The 23,770-nt window shown below is 48.7% G+C and overlaps 2 protein-coding genes and 4 pseudogenes across 3 annotated transcripts in view; 3 read left to right on the plus strand and 3 right to left on the minus strand.

Moving 5' to 3' along the window:
* Positions 1-3,947: 3,947 nt before the first annotated feature.
* LOC136660293 (chymotrypsinogen A-like) lies at positions 3,948-12,722 on the plus strand. The gene is made up of 7 exons (XM_066637418.1): positions 3,948-3,999; positions 5,415-5,518; positions 6,946-7,025; positions 7,593-7,671; positions 10,231-10,411; positions 10,929-11,062; positions 12,561-12,722. The coding sequence occupies exons 1-7, from the start codon at positions 3,948-3,950 to the stop codon at positions 12,720-12,722; spliced, it is 792 nt and encodes a 263-aa protein (XP_066493515.1).
* On the minus strand, positions 4,676-4,795 carry LOC136660742 (5S ribosomal RNA; annotated as a pseudogene).
* Positions 6,050-6,170, minus strand: LOC136660787 (5S ribosomal RNA; annotated as a pseudogene).
* Positions 9,289-9,408, plus strand: LOC136660700 (5S ribosomal RNA; annotated as a pseudogene).
* LOC136660964 (5S ribosomal RNA) lies at positions 12,150-12,266 on the plus strand (annotated as a pseudogene).
* Positions 12,723-14,458: 1,736 nt separating the features above from the next.
* Positions 14,459-23,770, minus strand: part of BCAR1 (BCAR1 scaffold protein, Cas family member) — a 43,835-nt gene continuing 34,523 nt past the window's right edge. Inside the window, exons 4-7 of one of the 2 annotated variants that reach the window (XM_066636871.1) lie at positions 22,245-22,352; positions 20,027-21,034; positions 17,276-17,365; positions 14,459-15,343 (exon numbers count right to left, since the gene is read on the minus strand). In XM_066636871.1, coding sequence (XP_066492968.1) covers positions 14,825-15,343; positions 17,276-17,365; positions 20,027-21,034; positions 22,245-22,352 — 1,725 coding nt within the window. In that variant the 3' untranslated portion in view covers positions 14,459-14,824. Of the gene's footprint in view, positions 15,344-17,275; positions 17,366-19,900; positions 21,035-22,244; positions 22,353-23,770 lie in introns of both variants that reach the window. The other variant, XM_066636870.1, reaches the window with a different exon arrangement.

The following is a 23,770-nucleotide window of genomic DNA, read 5'->3' on the forward strand; positions in this document are numbered from 1 at the left end:
GCAGCAAGCTCCATGCCTGAGCTGTCAACAGGGGTTGCCCTGACACAAGGACACTCACAGCTACTGGCTGGTCTGCTAGACAGGGTGTGTGAAAGGAGCAACTGATTGGGACAGACCCTATTTTCTGATCCCTGACCCTGGTCACTCACTTTTCCTACTTTGGACAATGCCTTATTAAAAGCGTTATTGGTAGTGACATCAGACCCACCATGGGAGGAAGAAGATACAGAGCAGAAGGGTGGAGGAGAGAAGAGAGGTGGACTAGAGAGTCTCTAATGCTCTAGCCTACCACTCTGCTCTCCATTCCATTCTGTTTCCCTTTTCTTTTTCAAATCCAACAAGTAGAAGGAGAGGTGGCATAAGTGGTAACTGCCTCACAGCCACTCAGGGGTGGCAGCGTTAGTTGACACTCCACCATGGGTACAGGAGAGCCTAAGACTGGCTCTTAAAGAAAGTTAGATCTCTGAGTGGGTGAGTGGATTCATCTTGTCCCCGATGCACTCGTAGCTAAGTCTAACTCAGTACACTATAGTGAGGTAGAAGAATGTGGTACATGCAATAATCTCATATGAATTTATCCCCCCTCCTATTTCTCTCCTTTCTTTGTTGTCCATTTTAGATTGTGAGGTACCTGTCTTCTTGTGACTTGTGCACAGAGGCTGCAAAGTAAATAAATAAGAGATGAGTATGCATTAACGCCAGGGCGTCAGGCAGCTCCCAGCCTGCCATTTCAGGCACTGCAGCTGCTAAGTGAAATTTTCTCAGATCCCCTAGAAATCAGGGTCCCCATGTAAGCACACACCTGCTCCCAGTCACTGTTAGGGGCTGTGCAAGCATCAAGAGGGCCCCCCCCCAATGTTCTACCTCCAAAGTACACTTTCTCCAAAGAAAACCCTGCACGTTGCCATGAGCCCCCTGCATGTTACAGAAGATATTTGGGTTCTTTCAGAGCTCCTCAGCCTCAGCACTGCCTTGCATGAACTGAGAGGGCGCCAACCCACCCAAGCTCCTTTGCAGCTCTGCAGTGCAGGGGAAGATGATAGGGTGGACAAGCTGTTTGCCATGTCTCATCATCTCACTGAGCAACTCCTGAGTGGCTTCCTTTTGTTGTTGGCAACCTTCAGTCTCGAAAGACTATGGTATAAGCCTACAGCACCCGGTATTCCCAGGCGGTCTCCCATCCAAGTACTAACCAGGCCTAAGCCTGCTTAGCTTCCGAGATCAGACAAAATCAGGCACGTGTAGGGTAACAGTTGCTTCCTGGGAGTCACAGAACTCCCAGAAATTTCATTTTTAAATGTTTCAACAGGGTGGAGTCACAGACTGGCCAGGACAGGAACTGAACCAGAGTCCATACTTATTATAGAGGGCCTACATCAACCCTTAGTACCGGTGGCAGTGATAGTAGCCAATTCATCATCAAGGGGCAGGTGTGGCTGCATGGGGAGCCACTAGGGTTTTGCCCTAGGCTCCCTAACAACCTGGTACAGCCTGTCTTTAGTGGCTGCCATTCCTGGCATTTGCTTAACTGCCAGGTTGTCTAATGGCACGGAGAGCATGTTGCACAGAGCACCAGGTGCTCTCTCAGGCTGGGAAACCTTGGACGGAAGACAGGTGTGCTACTAGAGTGAGGGCCAGGTGCCCACTGAGATTACACTGACTGGGACAGCTGGGTGTGAGAACATACCCTCTGTGGACTCTATGTGCAGGTGTCCTCCTTTCTGCTGTGTTAATAATTTCTACTGATAGTGCAGTAGGTCTTCCAGGTAAGGTTTCCTGCTGTGGGCATTAAGCCAGCAATTTTGCTTACATAAGAACATAAGAACAGCCCCACTGGATCAGGCCATAGGCCCATCTAGTCCAGCTTCCTGTATCTCACAGCGGCCCACCAAATGCCCCAGGGAGCACACCAGATAACAAGAGCCCTCATCCTGGTGCCCTCCCTTGCATCTGGCCTTCTGACATAGCCCATTTCTAAAATCAGGAGGTTGCGCATACACATCATGGCTTGTACCCCGTAATGGATTTTTCCTCCAGAAACTTGTCCAATCCCCTTTTAAAGACGTCCAAGCCAGATGCCGTCACCACATCCTGTGGTAAAGAGTTCCACAGACCAACCACACACTGAGTAAAGAAATATTTTCTTTTGTCTTTTCTAACTCTCCCAACACTCAATTTTAGTGGATGTCCCCTGGTTCTGGTGTTATGTGAGAGTGTAAAGAGCATCTCCTTATCCACTCTATCCATCCCCTGCATAATTTTGTATGTCTCAATCATGTCCCCCCTCAGGCGCCTCTTTTCTAGGCTGAAGAGGCCCAAATGCCGTAGCCTTTCCTCGTAAGGAAGGTGCCCCAGCCCCGTAATCATCTTAGTCGCTCTCTTTGTTGCATGCTTGTTGCATGCATCTGCACAGAAGAAATATTCTAGAAGTTATAGCGTTTGGGAGTGAGGATCCCCCCCACACACACACACAAAAAGCACAGGCATTTGTGATAGCGGTATCAATTTAACTAAATGTGTACATCAGTGATTTCCTGCTGTGATGAAAAAGCACACTATGAAATCCTCCAAAACTTTGAGCAGAGTAAGAAGCAGGTGCAGCAAGAAGAGACTCTTCCTGTTCCACAGTGCCGTCCTCGAGCTCTGCTGAACTGGTGGTTTCCACTATTAGCAAGAATGGCATGGCAGTTCCACCCATCATTGAATGTAATACAACATTAAGTAGCAATGCTTTCCCCCTGTGGCTAAGACCTGGGTTCAAGTCCCCCATCTAGAAGTGAAGTTTACTAGGTGAACTTGGGCAGTCATTCTCTCTCTGCATTATCTGCCTCACAGGGTTGTTGTGCCGATAAAAGAAAGTGGAAGGACCCTGAGCTTTTTAGAAGAAAAATGGTATATAAATGTGAGCAATAAATTATGGTTAGCAGGGGGGAGAGACCCTCTTCATCCTCCCCCATTGCTTGTTGCTGGTGTCTCCTTTTGAATGTTTTTAGATTGCAAGCCTCTCTTGCAGGGGCTATTGTAGATCTTGCCCATTTTATTGCTAATTTATTGTTCAGTGAAGCTGGAGCAATTATTGATGAATTGCCCCTTAACTAGTCATAGCTTCTGATTCCATTGGCTGGGAGCTCTGCTTTCTGATTTTCTTTTTAAATACTGAATGAAAGACTAATTCAGGGGTGGGCAAACATTTTGGCAGGAGGGCCACATCATCTCTCCGACACTGTGTTGTGAGCCAGAAAAAATTTAATTCACATTTCAAATGGAATAAATTCACATAAAGTTACATAAATGGATATATTAGAGACTGAACTTATATGAAAGAATGAGTTTTACTGAGTTTATTTATAATACACACGAGAACTATAACACAGGCATGTAGAACCACATGAGAACTATGAACTGTTTGCCATACACCTCTTGCACAGTGAAAACATACAGCCCACATCCCATAGTGACACCACTGACTGGTGGTCAGATAAAGTGTCCTTGTGTACAGTGTTACCGAAAGGTTGGAAGTCCATAGACCACTTCCCTTAGTGTTGTTATCTCCGACTGAAGCTGTTGCTGGAGATTTTTTTCCCCCAACACAACATAATAAAAGTTTTGGGATACACTGTTAACATCTCTAGGATTGTTTTTGGTCAAGATGGATGCCGGAAGGTTGGCAACCTCAGTCTCCAGCAATTCCAAAGGCAACCCCTAGAGCCTGCTTCCTGCAGATGCTGATACTATCTCCCAAAAACAGTGCCCTGGAAACCTTTCACCTGTGACTGGTCTTAAAATAGCCACCTATTTCTGAAGTGGGCATCCTCACTGGTTCCAACCAATGATTAATGACATTATCACAGTACAGGTTTGCTTGTTCCACGATTGCTTTGGGCATCCAGTATAAAAATGGCAGAGCCACCGTAAGCTCGTCCACAAGCCTCATTCTCAGAACTAGCATGGCAGCCTTGTGGTTTTTATCTTGCTTGGCCCTCATCAGTGCAGCCCAGAGTGAGTATGCACCAGGCTTGTGCTCTCTTTGAGACTGGGGGGGGGGGGGGGATGGATTCAAAAGCAATTTTCCATGGTTGCTTTATCCAGACTTGAGTGGCTCAAAGTCATTTTCAAGAGCAAGGAAGATACGATTCAATCTGATACTAAGGACCTTGCCAATTTTTGCTCTGTTGATCTACACATTCCCATCAACTGGAATGGATTATTGGGGGGGGGGGGGGATATTTTTCTTTGTTTTCCACTCCAGAAACAAGTGGAGATTTCAGGAGCTAGCTAAGGTGAGATGAAAGTTGAGAAACAGGGCTGACCCATTCATGAGGCCAACTAAAATGGTTGCCTCAGACAGGAGATTGATGAGGGGTGCCCATCCCTGTCGGTTTACTTTCCTCCACCACTCCTCCCTCTCCTTCCACTCTCTGGATTGGAAAAGGAAGAGGGGAACAGAGAGAAGAGGAAATGTGGAAGGAGCAGAAAACTGAGCTGAAGTATTGGAGCAGAGGCTGGCACACCATAGGGTAAAAGGGGCAGCATTTGGCAGGCTGCCTCAGGTATCAGGAGGTCTTGGACTGGCCCTATTGAGAAAGACAAAACTCTCCTGCTTTTAGGCACAGTCATGCTGCTGTTTTGGGTTATTTGGTTGGCAACCTTCAGTCTCGAAAGACTATGGTATCTAAGCCTACAGCACCCGGTATTCCCAAGCGGTCTCCCATCCAAGTACTAACCAGGCCTGACCCTGCTTAGCTTCCGAGATCAGACGAGATCAGGCATGTGCAGGGTAACAGTTGCTGCTATTTAAAAGCCAATATAAAGCCCAAAACATTTGGGGGGGGGGAGGGGGAATGGAGCTCCACCTTTAGTCCAAGAAAATACAGTCTGTCCACTGATTCCTTCTTAGCACTTGCAGTGTTAATCTGAGGGTTTTCGCCACTACTTGCCACCACAAAACATACTGGACTTCCATGATTGAGATGCAAGGGATAATGTGTCTGATATCCATAAAGAAACATGATCAGTGGGAGGTCTCACTTTCAGACCTTGCCCAACTCAAGGATTTTCCTATTCTTCTGGACCGGTCGGCAGGCCCTCTTCCTGCTTCTTTCTACAAGAATTTCTGGGAGGCTGGGACCAGTGAAAGCAGACAGATACAGTGCCTCATTGCAAGGAAGCTGGATGGGGATGAGCAGTTCTAGATAATCAGCTGCTCGGTGGAAGGCAAAGAATAAATGTCATTGTTAAAAAAATAATGACTTTTTATTTATTCAAAAATTTTGCTAACCACAATAAAATGCCAGGGTTGCCAACTTCTTCTTTAAAGCCCCTCTGCAAATGTGCAAGTCCCACAGCAGCATGAGAGCCTGAAAGGTCCAAGATGACATGCGGAAGGCTGGTAAAATCTCTCTTGTTGCCTCCAGGCTGCGGAGTTCCTGCAATAAAGCCTGTCCTCACTGGCTACGCTCGCATCGTCAATGGGGAGGAAGCGGTGCCTGGATCGTGGCCCTGGCAGGTCTCCTTGCAGGTAAAGGCAGTCAGGAAGTGACTGGAATGCCATTTTGTTTCCCCTGTTGGCTAGTGATTCCTCCACCAAAGCTTGATTCTGTACTTCCCTTTAAACGAGTTCAGCCTTGGAACGCACGAAATATAATTAATAAAAAAAGTATCTCTGCTTGTGTGCGGAGTGCAAGCAACCATTCCTGGCTGCACCCAATGCTCTGGGGCTCAGGATTTAGGATGAGGCTTCCAACCAAGCAAAAAAACCTTGTATCTCCCCTTTTGCCAATGAATTACTACCTCCCTACATTGAAACGCTATCTGTCCCTCACCTTCTTCCACTAGCTTAACACTCTCCTCCCTCCACTTTTCCTCATTGTCTCCATTTTCAATCTAGGGAGTGGAAGGAGCAGTAGAGGCCAGAACAAGAGGGTGCCCCCACCAATCTGCTGCCCTCAGCAACCACTACAGTTGGCCTCATGGGTGGGTCAGCTCTGCCTGTGCTGTATGATTTGGTGTTGTTGGTTGGCAACCTTCAGTCTCGAGAGACTATGGTATAAGCCTACAGCACCTGGTATTCCCAGGCGGTCTCCCATCCAAGTACTAACCAGGCCTGACCCTGCTTAGCTTCCGAGATCAGACGAGATCGGGCATGTGCAGGATTTGGTGTTGCACATGGGGGATCCAGGCTAGAATTTAAGGCAAATTTGAATGGGTCCCACATTTTTTTTGCTGCATCATTTGCAGCTGGTGAAAATAGAAAGAGTAAGGGCCGACCCATTCATGAAGTCAACTTGAGGGAGTTGCAAATTGACTGGGAGAGCCCACTTCTGTCTTTCCGCTCACCTTCAGTGCTCCTCCCCCTCCTCCTTTCACACTCTGAACTGAAGAGCTGCCTCATCACTAGGTAAGAGCAGGAGCATCATTTGGCATGCCATCTCAGGCTCTAGGAGGTCTTGGGCAAGCCCTGGGGAAGGCTCTTCGTGGGATCTTTCATAGGATCCTGAGAAATCTTTCACAAATTTAGGGGGCAGCTTACTACTGGTTGGTGGTGGTAGCTATATCTCTTTTTTCATTTTAAATTAACAAAAATTCCTGCTGATTGGTAGAGGTGACAGTGGAACTGCTGTTGGTGGCCCACTTCTGCCAACCGGCATTAACTTTTCCTCCTCGAATGTCCTGGGAATAGTGCCAGGTAGTGAACTCGCTACCACCAAGGAGACAGGGGAAAAAGTTAGGATACAATGTCATAATCAGCTGCAACCAGCTGAAAGCAGCCCCAACTTTGTTTTCAGAATTTCTCAGGGCCCCACCTGGAATCACCCTCAGTGCTGCATCCCCTGAATTTCACCTAGTTCTGAGTCTGAAAATTCTTCTGTGAGAACTTCTCAGATCAGCTCTGGGTGGAAGATATGTCTTGGGGCTAATGTCTTCTTTCGTTTACTTACCTTGTAGGATCGGACTGGGTGGCACTTCTGTGGAGGGTCTCTGGTCAGCGAAAACTGGGTGGTGACAGCTGCCCATTGTGGAGTGACGTGAGTACTGAGTGTCCCCCCATTGATTATAAGGAAGAATGGAGGTAGAGGGAGTGTGTGTGGGGGGGAGGGGCCATCATCCCAAATCAGCCACAGCTGTCAAATGTGTCAGCCCGATTTGGTTAGAGACTGAAAAATGGAATTGCTATCAGAATGAAGATTTGACCTCCCCAGAAAATTTTATCTCCCAATGCTGTTCAGTCATTCAACTGTTTGCATAAATAAAGAATAAATGACATTTGCGCACATATACACCCAAGCAGTGCATTTTGAAGTGCAAGAGCTTGTCATGACACTCACATCCCCCGTAGCCATGCCCCAGTGAGACTAGACAAAATGCACACAAACAACTCCACTTTCAATTTCTTCATCAGAGTGTTTTCCTGCCAAGTTTCCTACTCTGAAATGTGTAATTTCCAATTATGAAAGTGCAATTCATTTAAAGATTCAGGTCACCCCCGTTGCAATAGATACCACAAACCTTGGTGGGGTAATGTGAAACCTGTGAGAACCTACGTTTGTTGAGCTGGACAAGATCAAAACTTTTGCTTCCCCCCCCCCCCCCAGAACTTCCAACCTAGTGATCCTTGGAGAACATGACCGCAGCTCTTCTGCTGAGAAAATCCAGAAACTGGCTGTTGCGAAGGTGCGTGAAGCAGACAGAAGGCACTTTGAGATGTTTGTCCGGAACTGGTGGGTGATGGGTGCACTGGCCTTAAGGTTTTGGAGGTTCTTAGCAAAGGTACCTTCAACGAAGACAGAGGATGCAGGCTGACTGAAGGGAGCAACATACAGTAGTTAGCACTCACTGCCCTCTTCCTGCTCTCTGTGTTCTCCTTTTACAGGGGTCAGCAGCTGATCTCTCCATCCCCCCCCCCTTTAGCTAGACAAACAGGTTTGGCTGCCCATGCACATGCCAGTCTTATTCCAGAGTCAGAGGATAGGAGAAGAGAAGGTTAGAGCTAGGTCTAGAAATCAGCACAAAGGCCACTACAAGAGGATGCCCCAGTAGTGGCGTCACTAGGATTCACGTCACCTGGTGTGAGAGGCCTGCGCATCACCCCATGCAGTGGGCGGGGCAACGCCCCAGGTGGTGGGTGTGCCATGGCCCCGCCCCACTGGTTTTTTGGCTGTACCTTTTGTTAGAACATAGATATTTCAATGTGGTCTGTTTCATTGCATTCTGCATGAAATTACGCATTGATTGATATATAACATGATGGTCTTATTCCTCCAAATTCTGATGTTAGTGATTTTGAAAACTTGTAGTCACACACACACACACACACGTGTCAACTTACTAACACCTTATTGCAGCAGTTCTCAAACTTTTAGCACTGGGACCCACTTTTTAGAATGGCAATCTGTCCAGGACCCATTGGAAGTGATGTCATGGACAGAAGTGACATCATCAAGCAAATTAAAATAAATAATTATAAATAATTAAATTAAAATAAAAGAAATAATTAAATAAGAAGGAGCCAATCCTGTTCCACCAAGTGAATCTACTCTGAAGGAAGTCCTATTGTGGTCAATGGGGCTTACTCTCAGGAAAGTGTGGGTAGAATTGCAGCCTGTGAGCCCAATCCTATGCATGTCTACTCACAAGTAAGTCCCATAGTGGTCAATGGCACTTACTCTGTAGTCTGCCTGCAATAACACCCCCCAAAAAGAGTGAAATTTCCAGCCCTCCCCAGTGCCCAGTTTAAAGTTCTTCTACTTCAAGCACATCAAGATAAAGACCCATCTGGCTTTACAAGTGCAAAATAGAAAACATGCCCCTTACCAGTTCAAGTCTCTTTTTGTCCTTTTTAGTGGGGGGGGGGGGCTGCCTTCTGGAGCATTTGTTGCACACCAGCTCCATCGGATCGGAATCATTCTGGTGTCCTCACATTCCCCTTTGCCTGGCCTGACCACTAGCCAAGGCATATCTGCCTACTCATGAGTAGACATGACATGAGGCTGCTTTGCTTTCCATAGGGCTCAATAGACTTGCAACTGGGAGGGAGGGAGGGACTTCCTTCTCAGGTGTTTTTTGGGGGCTGCATTCATTGGATCACGACCATTCTGACGTTGGTGGAGTCCTCTCTGCCTGCCCTTTCCAACCGACTATAGCAAGTATGCCTAAGCGAGTAAACACGCAATACGGCTCACTTTCACTTTCCATAGGGATCTATGCATTTTTTCTTTCCAGTTTTTTGGCCATAACCTTTGAAGGAAAGGAGCTATTTTGCTCTGGTCTTTTGCATTACACTCCTCTGGGAATTGCAGCAACTGTTACCCTGGACATGCCCAATCTCGTCTGATCTAGGAAGCTAAGCAGGGTCAGGCCTGGTTAGTACTTGGATGGGAGACCGCCTGGGAATACCAGGTGCTGTAGGCTTATACCATAGTCTTTCGAGACTGAAGGTTGCCAACCAACCTCTGGGAATTCCACATCCAACGGTGTATGGCATGATGGGGTAGCTCCTAATGCCGCGATGTTAGTGCGTCACCCCATAGTGCGCATCACCCCCCCCCGGCGCGTCACCCAGTGTGGCCCACACCCCCCACACTGCCCTAGCGACGCCACCGTGCCCCAGTGACTTTTAGACTGTTGAACCAGCACAGAACGTTCTGGTGGGTTAGAAGTGTCCAAAAATAAGGGAAAAAATGGGGAAAAACAGGATGTTCATCATAGGTACCTTACAGGCATGCTTGTACTGTCCCTATGAATAAAACTGGAAGTCTTGCACTTCCGGATTTCACAGCAGCACAGTAATGATCTGATTCTCACTTGAATGAGCAAAAAGCATATTGCTGTGGCTTGTGTTGGTGGCAGGTTAGAAGTAGGAGGCAGTGGCAGTCTACTCTGGCAGAAAGGCACCCCAGACACAGTCTGCTGATGATGCAACCTGTATCAGCTGACCTCATGGAAGGGCTGGCCCTGGGAACAAGAGTCCACATGATACCTATTTATTTATTTATTTATTTTTGTTCTTTGTATTTGTTGCATGTGTTTTAGGCTTCAGTCCTATCCTCACCTCAGAGTAAGCCCCATTGACTCTCATGGGACTGACTTCAGAGTAGACAGGCATAGGATTGTGCTCTTAAGAACTAATGTTAAAAGGCAGGGAGGGCAGGAATTGGGAGCCCTGTTCCAAGTTACAGCTGCCTCTGTGTCATCATATCCTTCTTTGACCTGCACTGTCACTCCGCCCATCAGGTCATCACCCACCCTGACTGGAACTCCGTCACCATCAACAATGATATTGCCCTCATCAAGTTGGCGACCCCAGCACAGCTTACTAGCACCGTTTCCCCGGTGTGCCTGACAGACTCTGTGGATCGGTTTGCAAGCGGAACGCTTTGTGCCACGAGCGGCTGGGGCAAGACACGCTACAATGGTGGGTCTGTAGGAGGGAATCTGGCACATCAGAGAGGGCTGTGTCTGTTTATGTCCCTGCTTTGAATTGAGAGAGATGGGAAGCTTGCAGGGGAAAGTTCATTCTGAAGATAGCTAGGGGTGATCTCACTAGATGAGTGTGTTTTCAGGGCTGGTCCAAGACCTCCTGTTGCCTGAAGCAATAAATGCTACCCCTGCTTATCTGGTGATGCACTAACACCTGCTCCTTCTGCCCCCTGGATTGGAAAAGGAAGAGGGAGATGAAGCAGAAAAGGAAGTGTGGAGGAAACTGGTGGGCTGGAACCAATCCTCCTCACTTCCTTTTCCACTTCATTCCCTCTCCCTTTGCCAATTGTGGGAGCAGGAGGAGCAGCAGTGGAGGCAAGTGGGTAGATGGAGGTTGGTGCCCTTCATGCTTCTCATGGTGCCCTGAGGCAAGTGCCTCAGTTGGCCTCATGGATGAACCAGCCCTGGGTGTGCATGTGTACCTTTTGCTGATTTGATCGTATTTCCTGCAGCCTTCACTACCCCCAGCAAGCTGCAGCAAACAGCCCTGCCTCTACTCTCGAATGAAGAGTGCAAGGACTACTGGGGAAGCAACATCTCTGACCTGATGATCTGTGCAGGTGCTGCCGGCTCCTCTTCCTGCATGGTAAGTGCTGCTACCCCTACTCAAAACCCCCAAAGTGCCCCCTCCCTCTCATCACTACTGTCTTGGAAGAGAACAGCAGGTGGCTGCTATAGAATACATCACACTCTTTATTCTGCATGTCCTAGAAGCATGTGGACATTCCTCCCACTTTGGCCTTTGATCATTTTGTCCAATAAACTTGACCACCTTATTGGATCAGAGGTGAGAGCAGGACAAAAGGAACATGTGCGTACAGCATGGGATGCGATGCCCCTCTCAGACCACCTTCACCTCTCTTTAATGCTACTGTCCGCCTCCAGCTTTCATTTGAATTGTTCCTCGTTACTCGCTTTGATGGAAATTAATTGCACCAGTTAGTGGGTATTAAAAGTGTGAAAAAACCTGTTTACTACCCAGGCTTTGAGCACTGTCATTGCTAAGTGGGCAAGGAATTAATGGGCAAGGAATTATTAATACAGGATCTATGGTCTATCTATGTATCTCGTATAAGGATCTTTTTTCCAGCATGGCTTTTGTGCCTTTAACAGACAGAAATTCAGCCACAGCAGGCTTCCCCATGCTGGGAAAAGGTGCCCCTGTTGAGTTTCTGCCTGCCACAAAGCCCTCAAAAATGCAAGAGTCCTGTGAGCCACATTTGTGTACATGCACTGGTCCTCTGGTGCACCTGTCTTGGATGGGTCAGAGGCCTGATGAGTGAGAATGGCCCAGAGAGTTCCCAGAAGTGGTTGATGAACTGGTAAAGCCATTGCTGGAGCGCACCACTTCAGGCGGCCATTGGGGGAGAATTTAACAATAAATGAATAATGTTTAACTGCTTTCCCATGAAAAATCAAAAGTCCTAACACTACTCTAATCTCTGCAATTGTGTTATCTGCGTAAACATTTATATAATGTTCAGTCCTATTAGAAGTTAACATTTATATGGTGCAGTGTACAAAGCATTTCATGTGCATTATCTTGATACCTTACAGGGTTGTGAAGATACGTAAATATTGTTGTCATCATTACCCCCCATTGCAGCTAAGGCTGAGGGGAATCTTATAGCCACTACACAACACCAACTCTTGTGCAAGTTCATGTATACAAAGGCAGCAACTGTTACCCTGCAGATACCTGATCTTGTCTGATCTCAGAAGCTAAGCAAGGTCAGGCCTGGTTAGTACTTGGATGGGAGACCACCTGGGAATACTGGGTGCTGTAGGCTTATACCATAGTCTTTTGAGACTGAAGGTTGCCAACTGTTATATACAAATGATTGTATGTGTGTGCAAACACATACACTCAGAACCTTAAATGGAGAAGTTTTACCATTTCATCTACTGATTGTGTGAATGGGCCCAAGGCATACTGGAAGTGGCTGTGGGAAAAGCACATGAACTGACACTGGGGTCAAATGCAGGTAGTTTTGCTCCAGCGTCCCACACAAGGTGGTGGAGAGGAAGACACAGAGTGCCCAGGTTGCCGCCCTCTTAACGGATGTTCTTTTTTGTGCCTGCAGGGTGACTCTGGTGGCCCCCTCGTGTGCCAACGGAATGGTGTTTGGGAGCTGGTGGGCATTGTGTCTTGGGGTAGCAGCCGCTGCTCAACCACCACCCCAGCTGTGTATGCCCGTGTCAGCCGCCTCGGTAGCTGGGCTGTGGAGACGATGGCTAACAACTAAGATGTGTGTGCTAGGAGGGCAGATGAACACAACAGGGGAAATAAAGGCTATTTCTGCTTCGCGACCTGTCCAATGACTGTGTCTTCCTTAATTCCCTTTCCACAACACAATGGTCTCATCTCAGGCCTAGTGCTGCACAGCCTGGCCCACTCACACCTCCCCCAAACCCAGCCCAAATTATGCCTTGGTAATGTTTTGTTAATGGCATGATTTCCCATGCAGAGCTCTCCCTTGGTTCAGGAGAGACAGGTCTTTCCAAGATGGCTCCATGAGACTTGATGTGTGTTTAGCTCCTTTCTTCAGAGGGCCCCACGACACAATGCAGCAGGTGGCAGGTTTGGGAGTGCAGGAACTTGTCGTGACACACACAGCCATGCGCCACTAACACCCCAATTCTACCGAACTCCCTGAACAGCAATGGCTCCCACTGCATCCTGTGGAGGAGTTTTGGCTGGAGGAGGGGTAATGGGATATTTATTCCCTTGCCCCAAGGTAATCCCCAGCAACCATTTTGGGTCAACTCAGACCAGTGGTGGGTGACCAGTGATATCACTCATGCAAATCTGTGTTGATTTGTGAATGTGACTCAGGCCCAGGAAGGGGATTGAGATTCCCTGTGCACTGCCACTGCTGATCCCACCCCCTCCTGGGACTGACCCACACTACTCCCCACCCCATCTCTGCACTGTTCCTATTCCTGCAAGCAGAGAGCACTTTAACCTTTCCCAGGTGAGACATTTGTGGACCTCAGCTCCTCCCTCCAGTGCATAAGTCAAGACTGGGAGTGCGCAGTGGAGATGTTTAAAGGAGAGATATTGCCACTGATGGAGCCATGAGTCCATTTTGATTCTGCAGTTGGCCCCCTTTGGGTCAGACATACCAACTTCCACCCTGACCCCAGCTCAGGTGTAACTGGTTCTTCCTGCTTCCAGGAGATGCCGCTTCACCAGAGTGCCAACTGGCTGGCCCTTGTGGCAATCACAAGGCAGCTCCTCTCACCCTTGTCCAGAGCAACCTTTCAAGTCTGAAAAAACCAACAACAACAACAACAACAACAGTATTTATATACCGCTTTTCAACAAAAAGTTCACAAAGCGGTTTACAGAGAAAAATCAAATATCTAATGGCTCTCTGTCCCAGAAGGGCTCACAATCTAAAAAGCTGCAACACCAGCAGACAGCCACTAGTACAGACAGTGCTGGGGTGAGGTGGGCCAGTTACTCTCCCCCTGCTAAATAAAAGAGGAGCACCCACTTGAAAAACCTGCCTCTTACCCAGTTAGCAGGGGTTAACAAGGATTTAAAAAAAAAAAAAAAGACAAATCAAATATTTAAATGAACAAAAATGAGCACCCAGAGGAGAAAAAAGATTGATGAGAGTCAAAAGCCGCCTGAATTGAGGAGGGGGGTAGATCTTAGAGCCCACCAGCAGAAGAGCAAAGGTAGGGATAAGCAGAGCTCAACTCACAATCCCCCCCCCCAATTTTTTAGTGGCCAATCAGCATTACACAAACAGTTCCCCAGTGGAGCTGATTGATCTCAACGGGGCCATCAGGGCAGTTCCATGAGCTGAATCAAAAGATGCTCTTAATAGAGCAGAGGGAGTGGACATGCACAGATGCAGGCTTCTTAATTCAGGCAAATCACCATGCATACAAACACGTGTGCATACACACACACACACACACACACACACACACACACAGAGAAAATCTCCCTCTCATGCAGTCTAACTGCTTGGATTCTATGTCTCTTTATTTGATTTAAATAGTGCCCATTAGCCAAACAATGTCAGAATCAAACAGGAAAAATAATTATTTGCCTTCCACTACCCACCGCTGGCTGCCACCAGGGCCAGAATGATCCTCCCTTGTTGGCCACAGCAGGACTGGGGCCACAGCAGACACTCTGGAAGCTGCTGACACAAGTGTTGGTGTCTACAGAACAATTTGGCAGGGAGAATGAAGGGCATAGCCAGCAAGCCGACCCACCCGCTCCTTCCCCAGTACAGCCCTACAGCAGGCAGGAGTCTGGAGAAGTATTTACAGTACATTTACAGAGGATGGCTGGTTGCTGGCCTCTGCTCCAGTGAGCTAAAGGGTTTCACATGGCCGCGAGTTGCCCCAGAACCATCCGGAACTGCTGTGTACTGTTTGCGAGCTCGTGCACCCGCTCCACCATGTCCTTGGCTGCTGCAGGGGAGGGGTACTGCAGGGCAGCCGCCTTGGTTGTTGCCACAATCTCCTTGAGCATGTCGCAAAGCAGGTTGCTGTAGTGGGTGACCTTATGGCGAACGTCTGGGGTCTTGGCCTGGCGTGACAGAGTGTCCCCTATGAAGACCAGCTTGTGGGCGCTCAGGATGACAAATTTGCTGTGTGCCACAAAAATCTTGGGTGGCTGGTTAGTGCTCACAGCTGTGAAGAAGGCGTCCACGGCATTGGTCAGGGTGGTGAGGTTGGCCTCACACTGCTCCAGGTAGAAGAGAAGCAGCTGCCGGTCAGAGGAGCACAGGGCAGTACCTCCCCCTCGCACGTGGGCGTAGTGTTGTGGTGGCGTCCAGTTGGACAGGTCATTGTCAATAGGCCGCGTGACCTCCTGCTCGAGCTGCTCAAACTGCTTAAGCTGTGGGAGGAAAGCACAGGACATTCCATGAGATTGGGTTGGCAGTGCTAACTGAGCAACCGTGAGAGCCAATCACTTCTCGAGACCTAGGGGTCACTACAGTCAGGTCCTCATGAAGCCCAACTGAAGGATGAAATACTTAGGCTGCAATCCTATCCAAGGTTTCCTGGGAGTAAGCCCCACAGACTATAATAGGACTTACTTCTGAGTAGACATGCATAGGATTGGGCTCTTAGATTGCTAAGAAGGTAGACAAACTACTGACATACACACACTATTTCCACCTAGTATAGAGAGAGAACCATGATGTGAGGAAGAGGTGGAGGCATGTGGATTTTGAGTCCCTTTGAACTCAGCTGGAAAGAAAGTGTTTGAGAGTACCCAATTTCTCCTTCACTAAGATTCCCTCTCTGATGGTGAATCTCTTATATACAGCTCTCCAGCCAAGGAACCTCTTTGCTTGGGACAAGAAGACCTCTACTCGCAAGCAGGGCCGGCCTATCTCAGAGGACAACTGAGGTAGTTGCCTTGGGCAGCAGACAGGAAGGGGGTGCTCTTCTCCCTCTGTCCATTCTCTTCTACTGCTCCTGCTCCCTGAACTGGAAATGGAAGAGCGGGATGGACAGAGCAGGAGGTGTGATAGAGTGTCTCTTCTCTAGCCCACTACTCTCCTTTAGTTTCCTCCAACACTTCTGTTTTGTCACCTCTTTCTTTTCCAGTTCAGGGAGTAGGAGAAACAGAGATTGAAGCATTACTAGATAAGGGGGGGGGGCATTTAGCACAGGCTGCAGGCAGCAGCAGGTCTTGTGCCAACCCAGCTCACAAGGAAGCTTTGCTCTGAGTAAAAAAACAAATAAAAACAAACCATTTTTCAGCTCTTTATTTTCACCTTTCTGCTCTATGGACAAGGAATCCACTCTGGCCTCTGGGGGCCTTAGAAGGTGTCCCTGACCCCCCATATTTATTTAGGATGACAGCAAGAAATCAAGAGCAGCTTTCTCATTTTAACTTGGAATCAGGCTTGACTGGAAATTCTTTTTTTAGATATTGAGCCCCTTAAGAGAAAAGCACCCACCTCTCTCTCTCTCTCTCTCTCTCTCTCTCTGAGTAAACAGCTGTGAGATTTTTCGTTAAAAAGTGTAATAACCCTGAGATGAAAGAAGTATTTTGTGCCACAGAAAGGTATGCTGATAAGCCGAGCTACTCCGCAAAACAGAAACTTTCAGATCAATTCTGTGCAAGTATGATCAGGAGTAAGTTACACACACATTTCAACAGGATTCAACTCCCATAGGAATGGAACTAAAAAGCTACAAAAAGATGGCACCACTTCTCCAGCTGAGCATCTTCTGAGCTCATAGCAGAGCTTTTAAGTTAGAAAGGGAAGTTTCTGTGTAGCTCAGAGCTTTCCTGGGGAACTACCTGGGTAGGCCCCCTGTAGGAAGCTCACATTTTATTTTAGAAATGGTTTTTAGAAACCTGATTTTAGAAATGGGCTACGTCAGCTGCAAGGAAGAGCACCAGGATGCAGGTCTCTTGTAATCTGGTGTGCTCCCTGGGGCATTTGGTGGGCTGCTGTGAGATACAGGAAGCTGGACTAGATGGGCCTACGGCCTGATCCAGTGGGGCTGTTCTTATGTTCTTAACTACAATTCCCAGGAAGCCTTGCAGGTCTCTTGTTACCTGGTGTGCTCCCTGGGGCATTTGGTGGGTCGCTGTGAGATACAGGAAGCTGGACTAGATGGGCCTATGGCCTGATCCAGCGGGGCTGTTCTTATGTTGGTTGGAGAACACCCTGAACAAATCAACACACTGTTGCTTATGCAATAGGGGCAACAGTGAGTGAACAGAGCGTGGTCAGCAATGCAGTGCAGGCACAAATTGGGGGGGGCGGGGGGGGAACAGATGACCCAGCCTGTCAACTCTACTTGCCTGTTGCTGCTCCAGTTGCCCCTTGCCTTGCCGGATGATGTTTCCTTTCTCAAGCAGCTCTTTCTGGGTCTTCTCAAACTCCTCTTTTCCCTAGTTTAAAAGGAGGAAAGGAGGTTAGTGAGGGAACATCCAGAGAGCCTCAGGAAGGGGCTCAGCTTCATCAGTGGATCCTGACCTCTAGTTTTGTTGGGAGCCAAGAAAGCTAGCTGGAGGGTCACCCAGTGGCCCATGGAAGATGCGAACAGTCAATTAATCAGTAGCCACATTCATAAACTGGAAGCCATGATTCTCCTTCACCCAGAGCATTATTTGTTTGAAGATGTGTGGGGATAGCCATTAACCTGTATGCCTTGAAATGGGGACTGGACCAATTCATGGAGGTCTATCAACAGCTACTAGTCATGATGGTCATGTGCTACCTCTAAGTTCAGCACCAGTTTGCTACTCTTCTGCTTGTGAGCTTTCCAGGGCAGTAGGTGGGCCACTGTGGGAAGCAGAATGCTGGAATAGACAGGCCCTCTTGAGTCTGACCCAGTAGGGTGTTTTTTTATGTTCCTTACTCCAGAAGTTGTGCTTCTCAGTTGTGCAGGGAGACACCCATACTTTATTTTATTTTTATTTACTGATGTATATAGCAACATTTGTACCCATGGCAATCAAAAACTTGCCAATATGGGAAAGTTTTCAGTTGTTTGTAAAACAGTGGCAGGCTGACCAAACCTCATGTGGCAGGGAGTTCCACAATTCAGGCGCTGCAATAGAGAGCCTCCTCATTGACACTGCCTACTGAACCCTTAGTGGTGACAGAGCACACAAGAGGGGCTTTCTCAAGAAATTTGGGGGCAGGCATGTTTGTATGTATTTACTGCAGGCTACACATGCCCCTGCCGTCCAGATCTATCCAAAGTCCTCTTCTCATATTCTGTCCATGCACAGAGCAATGCAGCCTCCATGTGTACTCACTGTAAGTGGAGAATGATATCTACATACAACTGCATTCATGCAGTGCTTCCAAGCACAACCAGGCACCTCAATCGCAAGAACAGCCCCTCCACACACATAATGGCATTCATTGTGTGTTCTTTCCTGACAGTGAACTTGTGAAGACTGAGGGTAGGGTGGGGCCTTTGGGTTATCTTCCAGACCCCCCTCAATCAACTCACAGTGTGGATGGAATACGAGGAGGACTCATCTCTCTATTGGGAAAGAGCATCTGAAGAAAAGGGCCTCCTCCTTCTGCAGCTGCTTTTGTCAGTGAACACAGAGGCTCCTCAGTGCTGCTCATATCTGAACATGCCCTCTTGTAAGAAAGGCACACAGCTGCTCCAAGTCAAAGGCAGCATTTTACTGTGTGCCCCAGCACTGCAGGAGGCTCCCTGGAATCTCAGGCAGAGGCGGTTCTCTGCCTTGCTGCTGAAGATGCTTTACCTGGCGATCCACAGGACTGAGCCTGCAACCATTCATGTGCAAAGCACAGAGCCTACCCCACTGAACTGAATTGTGCCACAAGGTCAGGACCTCAGACAACATTGCCCCCACATGCAATTTGCTCAAGAGGCAAAATGAGTGCGCACACAGAATGCTGGGAGCCAGAACTGATGTTGGGCCACAACCAGTGATGCAGCCAAATGAGCCTGTTAAGTCTTTCATGGTGGACCTACAAGAGATTTGACCAACATTTTTTTCCATTAGAGGCGGGAAGCAAAAGCCCAAGGCTTCTGCTGACGCTTGTGGGACACCACACACAGTTGGAAGGCTGCATGTGACTCAATGGGCCAACGTGATTACAAGATTGCACCCCCAAAGCCATTGTGCACACACCCCTCAGGGGTTACAAGCAATCTGCACAGCACAGGTTCTGCCAAGGCCGAGGTCACACGTTCTGGTTGTGCACCAGAGAATCTGAGCTTCATGTGACACCAATTGGGTTTAACACTGTTTCCATAGCCCCAGATAAAATGTAACAAGTAGAATGACCTGAAATTGCTTGGCCCTCACAGCTCCCCCCCTCTTAGATTCTCACTGAGCTGGACTTCCAACACACAGAAATGGGGGGAGGGGGAAACAGAGGGAATATAACCGCAATTACAGCTCCTAGAGAAGCTGTGTTCCAACTGAAAATTTGGCTATTACCAGATATTTTAGAAGCAGATGGAGGCCACAATGGTGGGCATAGATTCCCTGGCACTATAGCAGGCTCCTGAAGGGGCCAGCTTCATAGGGCAGCTGCCACCTCCGACCTCAAAGTTTGCCGTTGTGTCCAGAACTTTTGTGTGATTGCAGTCATGACTCCTCTCTCAGAGTCCACCCAGACGGGAGGGGGCCCATGGAGGGCAGATGTGAAGAGTCCCCTGAAACCACCTTGTACAGTGGCTTCTGTTCCAAGTCAGAGGTGCCCTTGGGGATGACCCTCCACTCTAAAGAAGCCCCTGGGTTACGATCTGGCTGCTAGCAAGGGGTTAGACCTCTGAAAAACATCACAGTGGGAACGGAGACACATAAGAGAGATGGAGAGCTGCCCCACCTGATGTACTCCCACCCAAGGCTCAAATTCGCACAGAGGGTATTGATTCTTGCCCTTCCCTCCCACAGTACAGCACTCCTCCCTGCCCCTCCCAACTCCACCTGTAGATGCACGTAGTCATAATCTTCCATCCAACCGCCCTCGCTGTTCTCGTACTGCCCCTCGGGCGAGTTCTGTGTCAGGAACTTGGGTGGAGAGGGCAGGGGCCGGGACTGAATGCTGCTTGCCTTGTCAGCTGGGGTGCCATGAGTGAGGCTGCTGTCCCCCAGGGAGGTGGGGGGCACCTTGGTCCGTTTGAAGAGCAAGGAGGCATTGCCATGCAGGAAGGAGGCCAGCTGCTTGGTGTCGTCAGGGACGCCCCGCGAGTACATGACCAAATGCTCTAGGTCGTCAGGGGCGCTGGGCTTGCTGGGCAGCATGGTGCTGGGGGCCCAGCCGCAGCTGTCCAAAGCCTGGCTGTGCCGCAGCAGTGCCTGGTAGACCTCCTCCATCTTCTGCACCTGCTTGCTGAGCTTGGAGTAGAGTGAGCGGTCCGAAGCCTGGGCAGCACTGCTCACAGCACCCCGGGCAAATTCCAGCAGTTCCCTGAGTGCCTCCTTGACACCCTCAGCTGCCCCCTGGATGTGAGGTGCTTGCACCTCCATCTGCTCAGGGCTGCACCAGCTGCCACTGATAAAGGACATGAGGTAGGAGACGGTGGTGCTGATGTTGTTTTGGAGCCGGGCCAGCGTCTCCATGGCAACATCCTGGTCAAGCTGCAGTTCCTTGTCAGGGGCCTCCCTGACGGGCACCATGTCCAGGGAGGAACTGGAGAGGTTGCTGCGGGTGCTGCCTGTGCTGGAGGCCGAGAGGCGCTTGCCGTCCCCAACCTTGCCCTCCCTGTCCACCTGGGGCGGAACGTCATAGATATAGTCACCCTCCCCATCCTTGCTGCCCACTGGCAGTTCCCTTGGCACATCGTAGACCTCCTGGCTCAACAGCTTCCTCAATCCAGGAGGCACATCGTAGATCTCCTGGCTCTCAGTCACGCCTTTGCTGGTGGCCGGCGGGACGTCGTACACATCTTCGGGCAAGTATGGTTCTGCCAGCGGCACCAGGGGCTGAGCAAGGATAAGTGGGTGTCGTGATGGATCGAAGGGCTTGGGCTTGCAGAAGGCAGGGGGCACGTCGTAGGTCTCCTCCCGTGTTGGGCCATCTGGGACATCCTTGCTGACTGATGGGGGAATGTCGTACACCTGTAGGGACAGATCAAAGCCGGCACTTAACCCAGCATCCCCTACGCCCTCCTCAACCTACATTCACAGAGATGGCATCAAGGTGGAAGCTGGGGGAGAGTGGCTACTGAACCTTATCTCACAACTGGGACTCTCTCAGCAGGCCAGTGTCTTATGGTGGATCATCCTGAATGGCAAGTGGAGAGGGGGGAACCCGGGGAAGCCCCAGAGTTGGACATGCCTTGCTAGATGGCCACAGCTGCATGCACCAAATCCTGCACAAAGAAGAGCCGCAGAAAAGGTGTCCAATGTGGCTTAAGAACAGTGGGACATCTTTGCTACACTTCTGCTTTTGCTAGCCAGCAAGTCATATAAGCTACTTTAGGAAGTGACATGAAAGGGGATATAATTAAATTAACAGAGAACATGGTCCGTCAATGGTCTCATTCATAACAGCTAAATATCACCTCCTGCTGTCTAAGCAGATCACTGCTCTGATTCCACAGGGCTCTACTGTACTTATGTTCCATGCAGGAAAGGCAAAGAGAGCTGCAGAGATCGCTCTGTGGCCACAGTCTCTTGTGATTTCACTGCCTGCATGTTTTCACATGGTACTAGGGTATTTGCATCCTGGATGACTGTGTCCTAGTCAAATGTGTTCTGGTCATTGGCATCCCTGGACACTCGCATCTGGGGTTTTTGTTTTGGTGCCCCGGTCATTTGCATCTGACTATACCTGGGTAACAAACAAACTATAACTGGCCAATAAAGCCCATGCTATATATCTTAAGCTCTTTTCCCAGCCCTAACCCTACCTTTGCATTTTAAAAATTAAAAAGTATGTCTAATATACATATACTGGGACAAAATATCTGGATGCCAAAAGAATGGACACAAATGTCCAATACTAGGACACATTTCACCAGGACACAGTCGTCCAGGATGCAATGCTTCTGTCACTGTTTTCACATTATGCCTGCATCCATCAGAGCTAGAAACTTGTTTTGAAAATAAAAGCTGAGTCCTGCACCTGAAGCTGAACTCTGTTGTCATGAGAGGGAGGAACACATTCTGCCTCGCTTGGCTTTTACCAAGTGCTTTCTTCTGCATTCTACAACTGGTATACCCACTGGGCCAGGCTCCACCCCAAAGCCCTATGGCCTCCCATGAACCACAGCTGGCATCTGGTCCAGAGCTTTCTGATCTGAGACACCCCAAGTTCCCTACTCACCACCTGCAGGCCTTTCTCCACGCTGGGCGGCACATCGTAGATCTCCTGGGCGTGAGCCAGATCCCTGCTATTGGTGCCCTTTCCCACTAAGCTGGGAGTATTGTATACCTGGCAAAAGAGGAAGAAGGAAGCATCAATGCTAGTCACTGATTTGTGGCCCAAGGTACTCCATGTTCCGCAGAGCTGAAGGAGGAGTTCAGTTTGGGCTCTGCCCAGAGCCAGCCTGCCTGGGCTGCAGCAAGGCTGCTGCACTGTGCACCTTCAAAGCCACATTCCAGGACTCTTCCCTCTGGCCTGACACTGAGGCCCTGCTTCTGCTGCTGCTGTAGCCTTAGGAGGCTGGAAAGGAGGTGAGAGGCAATGGAGCCCCTCACCACTGCCCAGAGAAGGACACTGGAGACTCTCCACACTGCTTTTTGCTGAAGACAGAACATCCTCCAGAAGAAAGCTTTTGCCAAGTGCTGTTCTAAACCCATTTTTCTAAAAGAGGGCATGTCTGCTGCCATGCATACATCCCTGTTCCTTTTTAGGTCAATGGAGGAAGATCTGCTGTCTTGCAAGATTCCTAAAGGTAAAAAGCCAGATCTGTCCTGCAGTGGCACACAGCGAACACGCTTCCCAAGAGGCCACTCAGGCCACTTTGGGAAGTTTGTTCTCTGCCATGTGTGTCATAGCAGGGCAGTTCTGGTTCTGCACCTCTGGGAATCTTATAAGAGAGCTGATTTTCCTCCATTAATGCCTCTTGTCCCAACAGGAGGATAAAGGTGACATTTCTTTCTAGCTCCCCTGACAAGCTGTAAATGCTGTTGCTTCTTGGGAACCAGCCAAATTCGCTGATATGAAACCATTCTGAGATTTGATTCTTGAGCTCCCGCCTCTAATTTTACTTGATTACACTATTTCTTGACTGCTTTTCTAAGAGATCAAACTGGTATACAAAACACTGACGAGAACTGCAACTGTAGACATATCATTAGAACAATACCTAAAAATATTAAAATAATGTGGAAATCCGTGAACAATGACAGTTGGAAAGGTCTTGCCCAAAACACACATTTTTTGCATCCTCCTAAAAACAGCTAATAAGGGAGCTAAATGAGCTCTCCAGGAACAGAGCTGCACAACAGCAGGACCACCACTGAAAAAGACCCCATCTGTTCAGTTTCTTTCTACCTGCCTTCCTCCTCTTTCTTTTTCAAAATAAGATGATTCTAAGTTATCTCAACAGTTACTCTGGTGTGAACAGGATAAATAAAAAAATCAGACTGCCTCACACCTTGACTATACATGCAGCATAACAAGGAGATAGAGTTCTGATGGAACCGTTGGCTGTGTGCAGGTATAGGGAGTGGAATCCCAGTTCTGAATGCTCGCCCATGTTAGAAACTTTTGTGGAAGTAGAAAGCTAGCATTGTAGGAAGCAGGCTGGCCTACAGCCTGTCTCTCCCTGATGTGCTAGCTTTTGTTTTGTTTTTCCTATTCAGGAAGTGGTAACCCTCACTTGCAATCAGATGTGGTCCAGTCTA

This window comes from Tiliqua scincoides, chromosome 9 (assembly GCF_035046505.1).
Source record: "Tiliqua scincoides isolate rTilSci1 chromosome 9, rTilSci1.hap2, whole genome shotgun sequence".
NCBI classification, from domain to species: Eukaryota; Metazoa; Chordata; class Lepidosauria; order Squamata; family Scincidae; genus Tiliqua; species Tiliqua scincoides.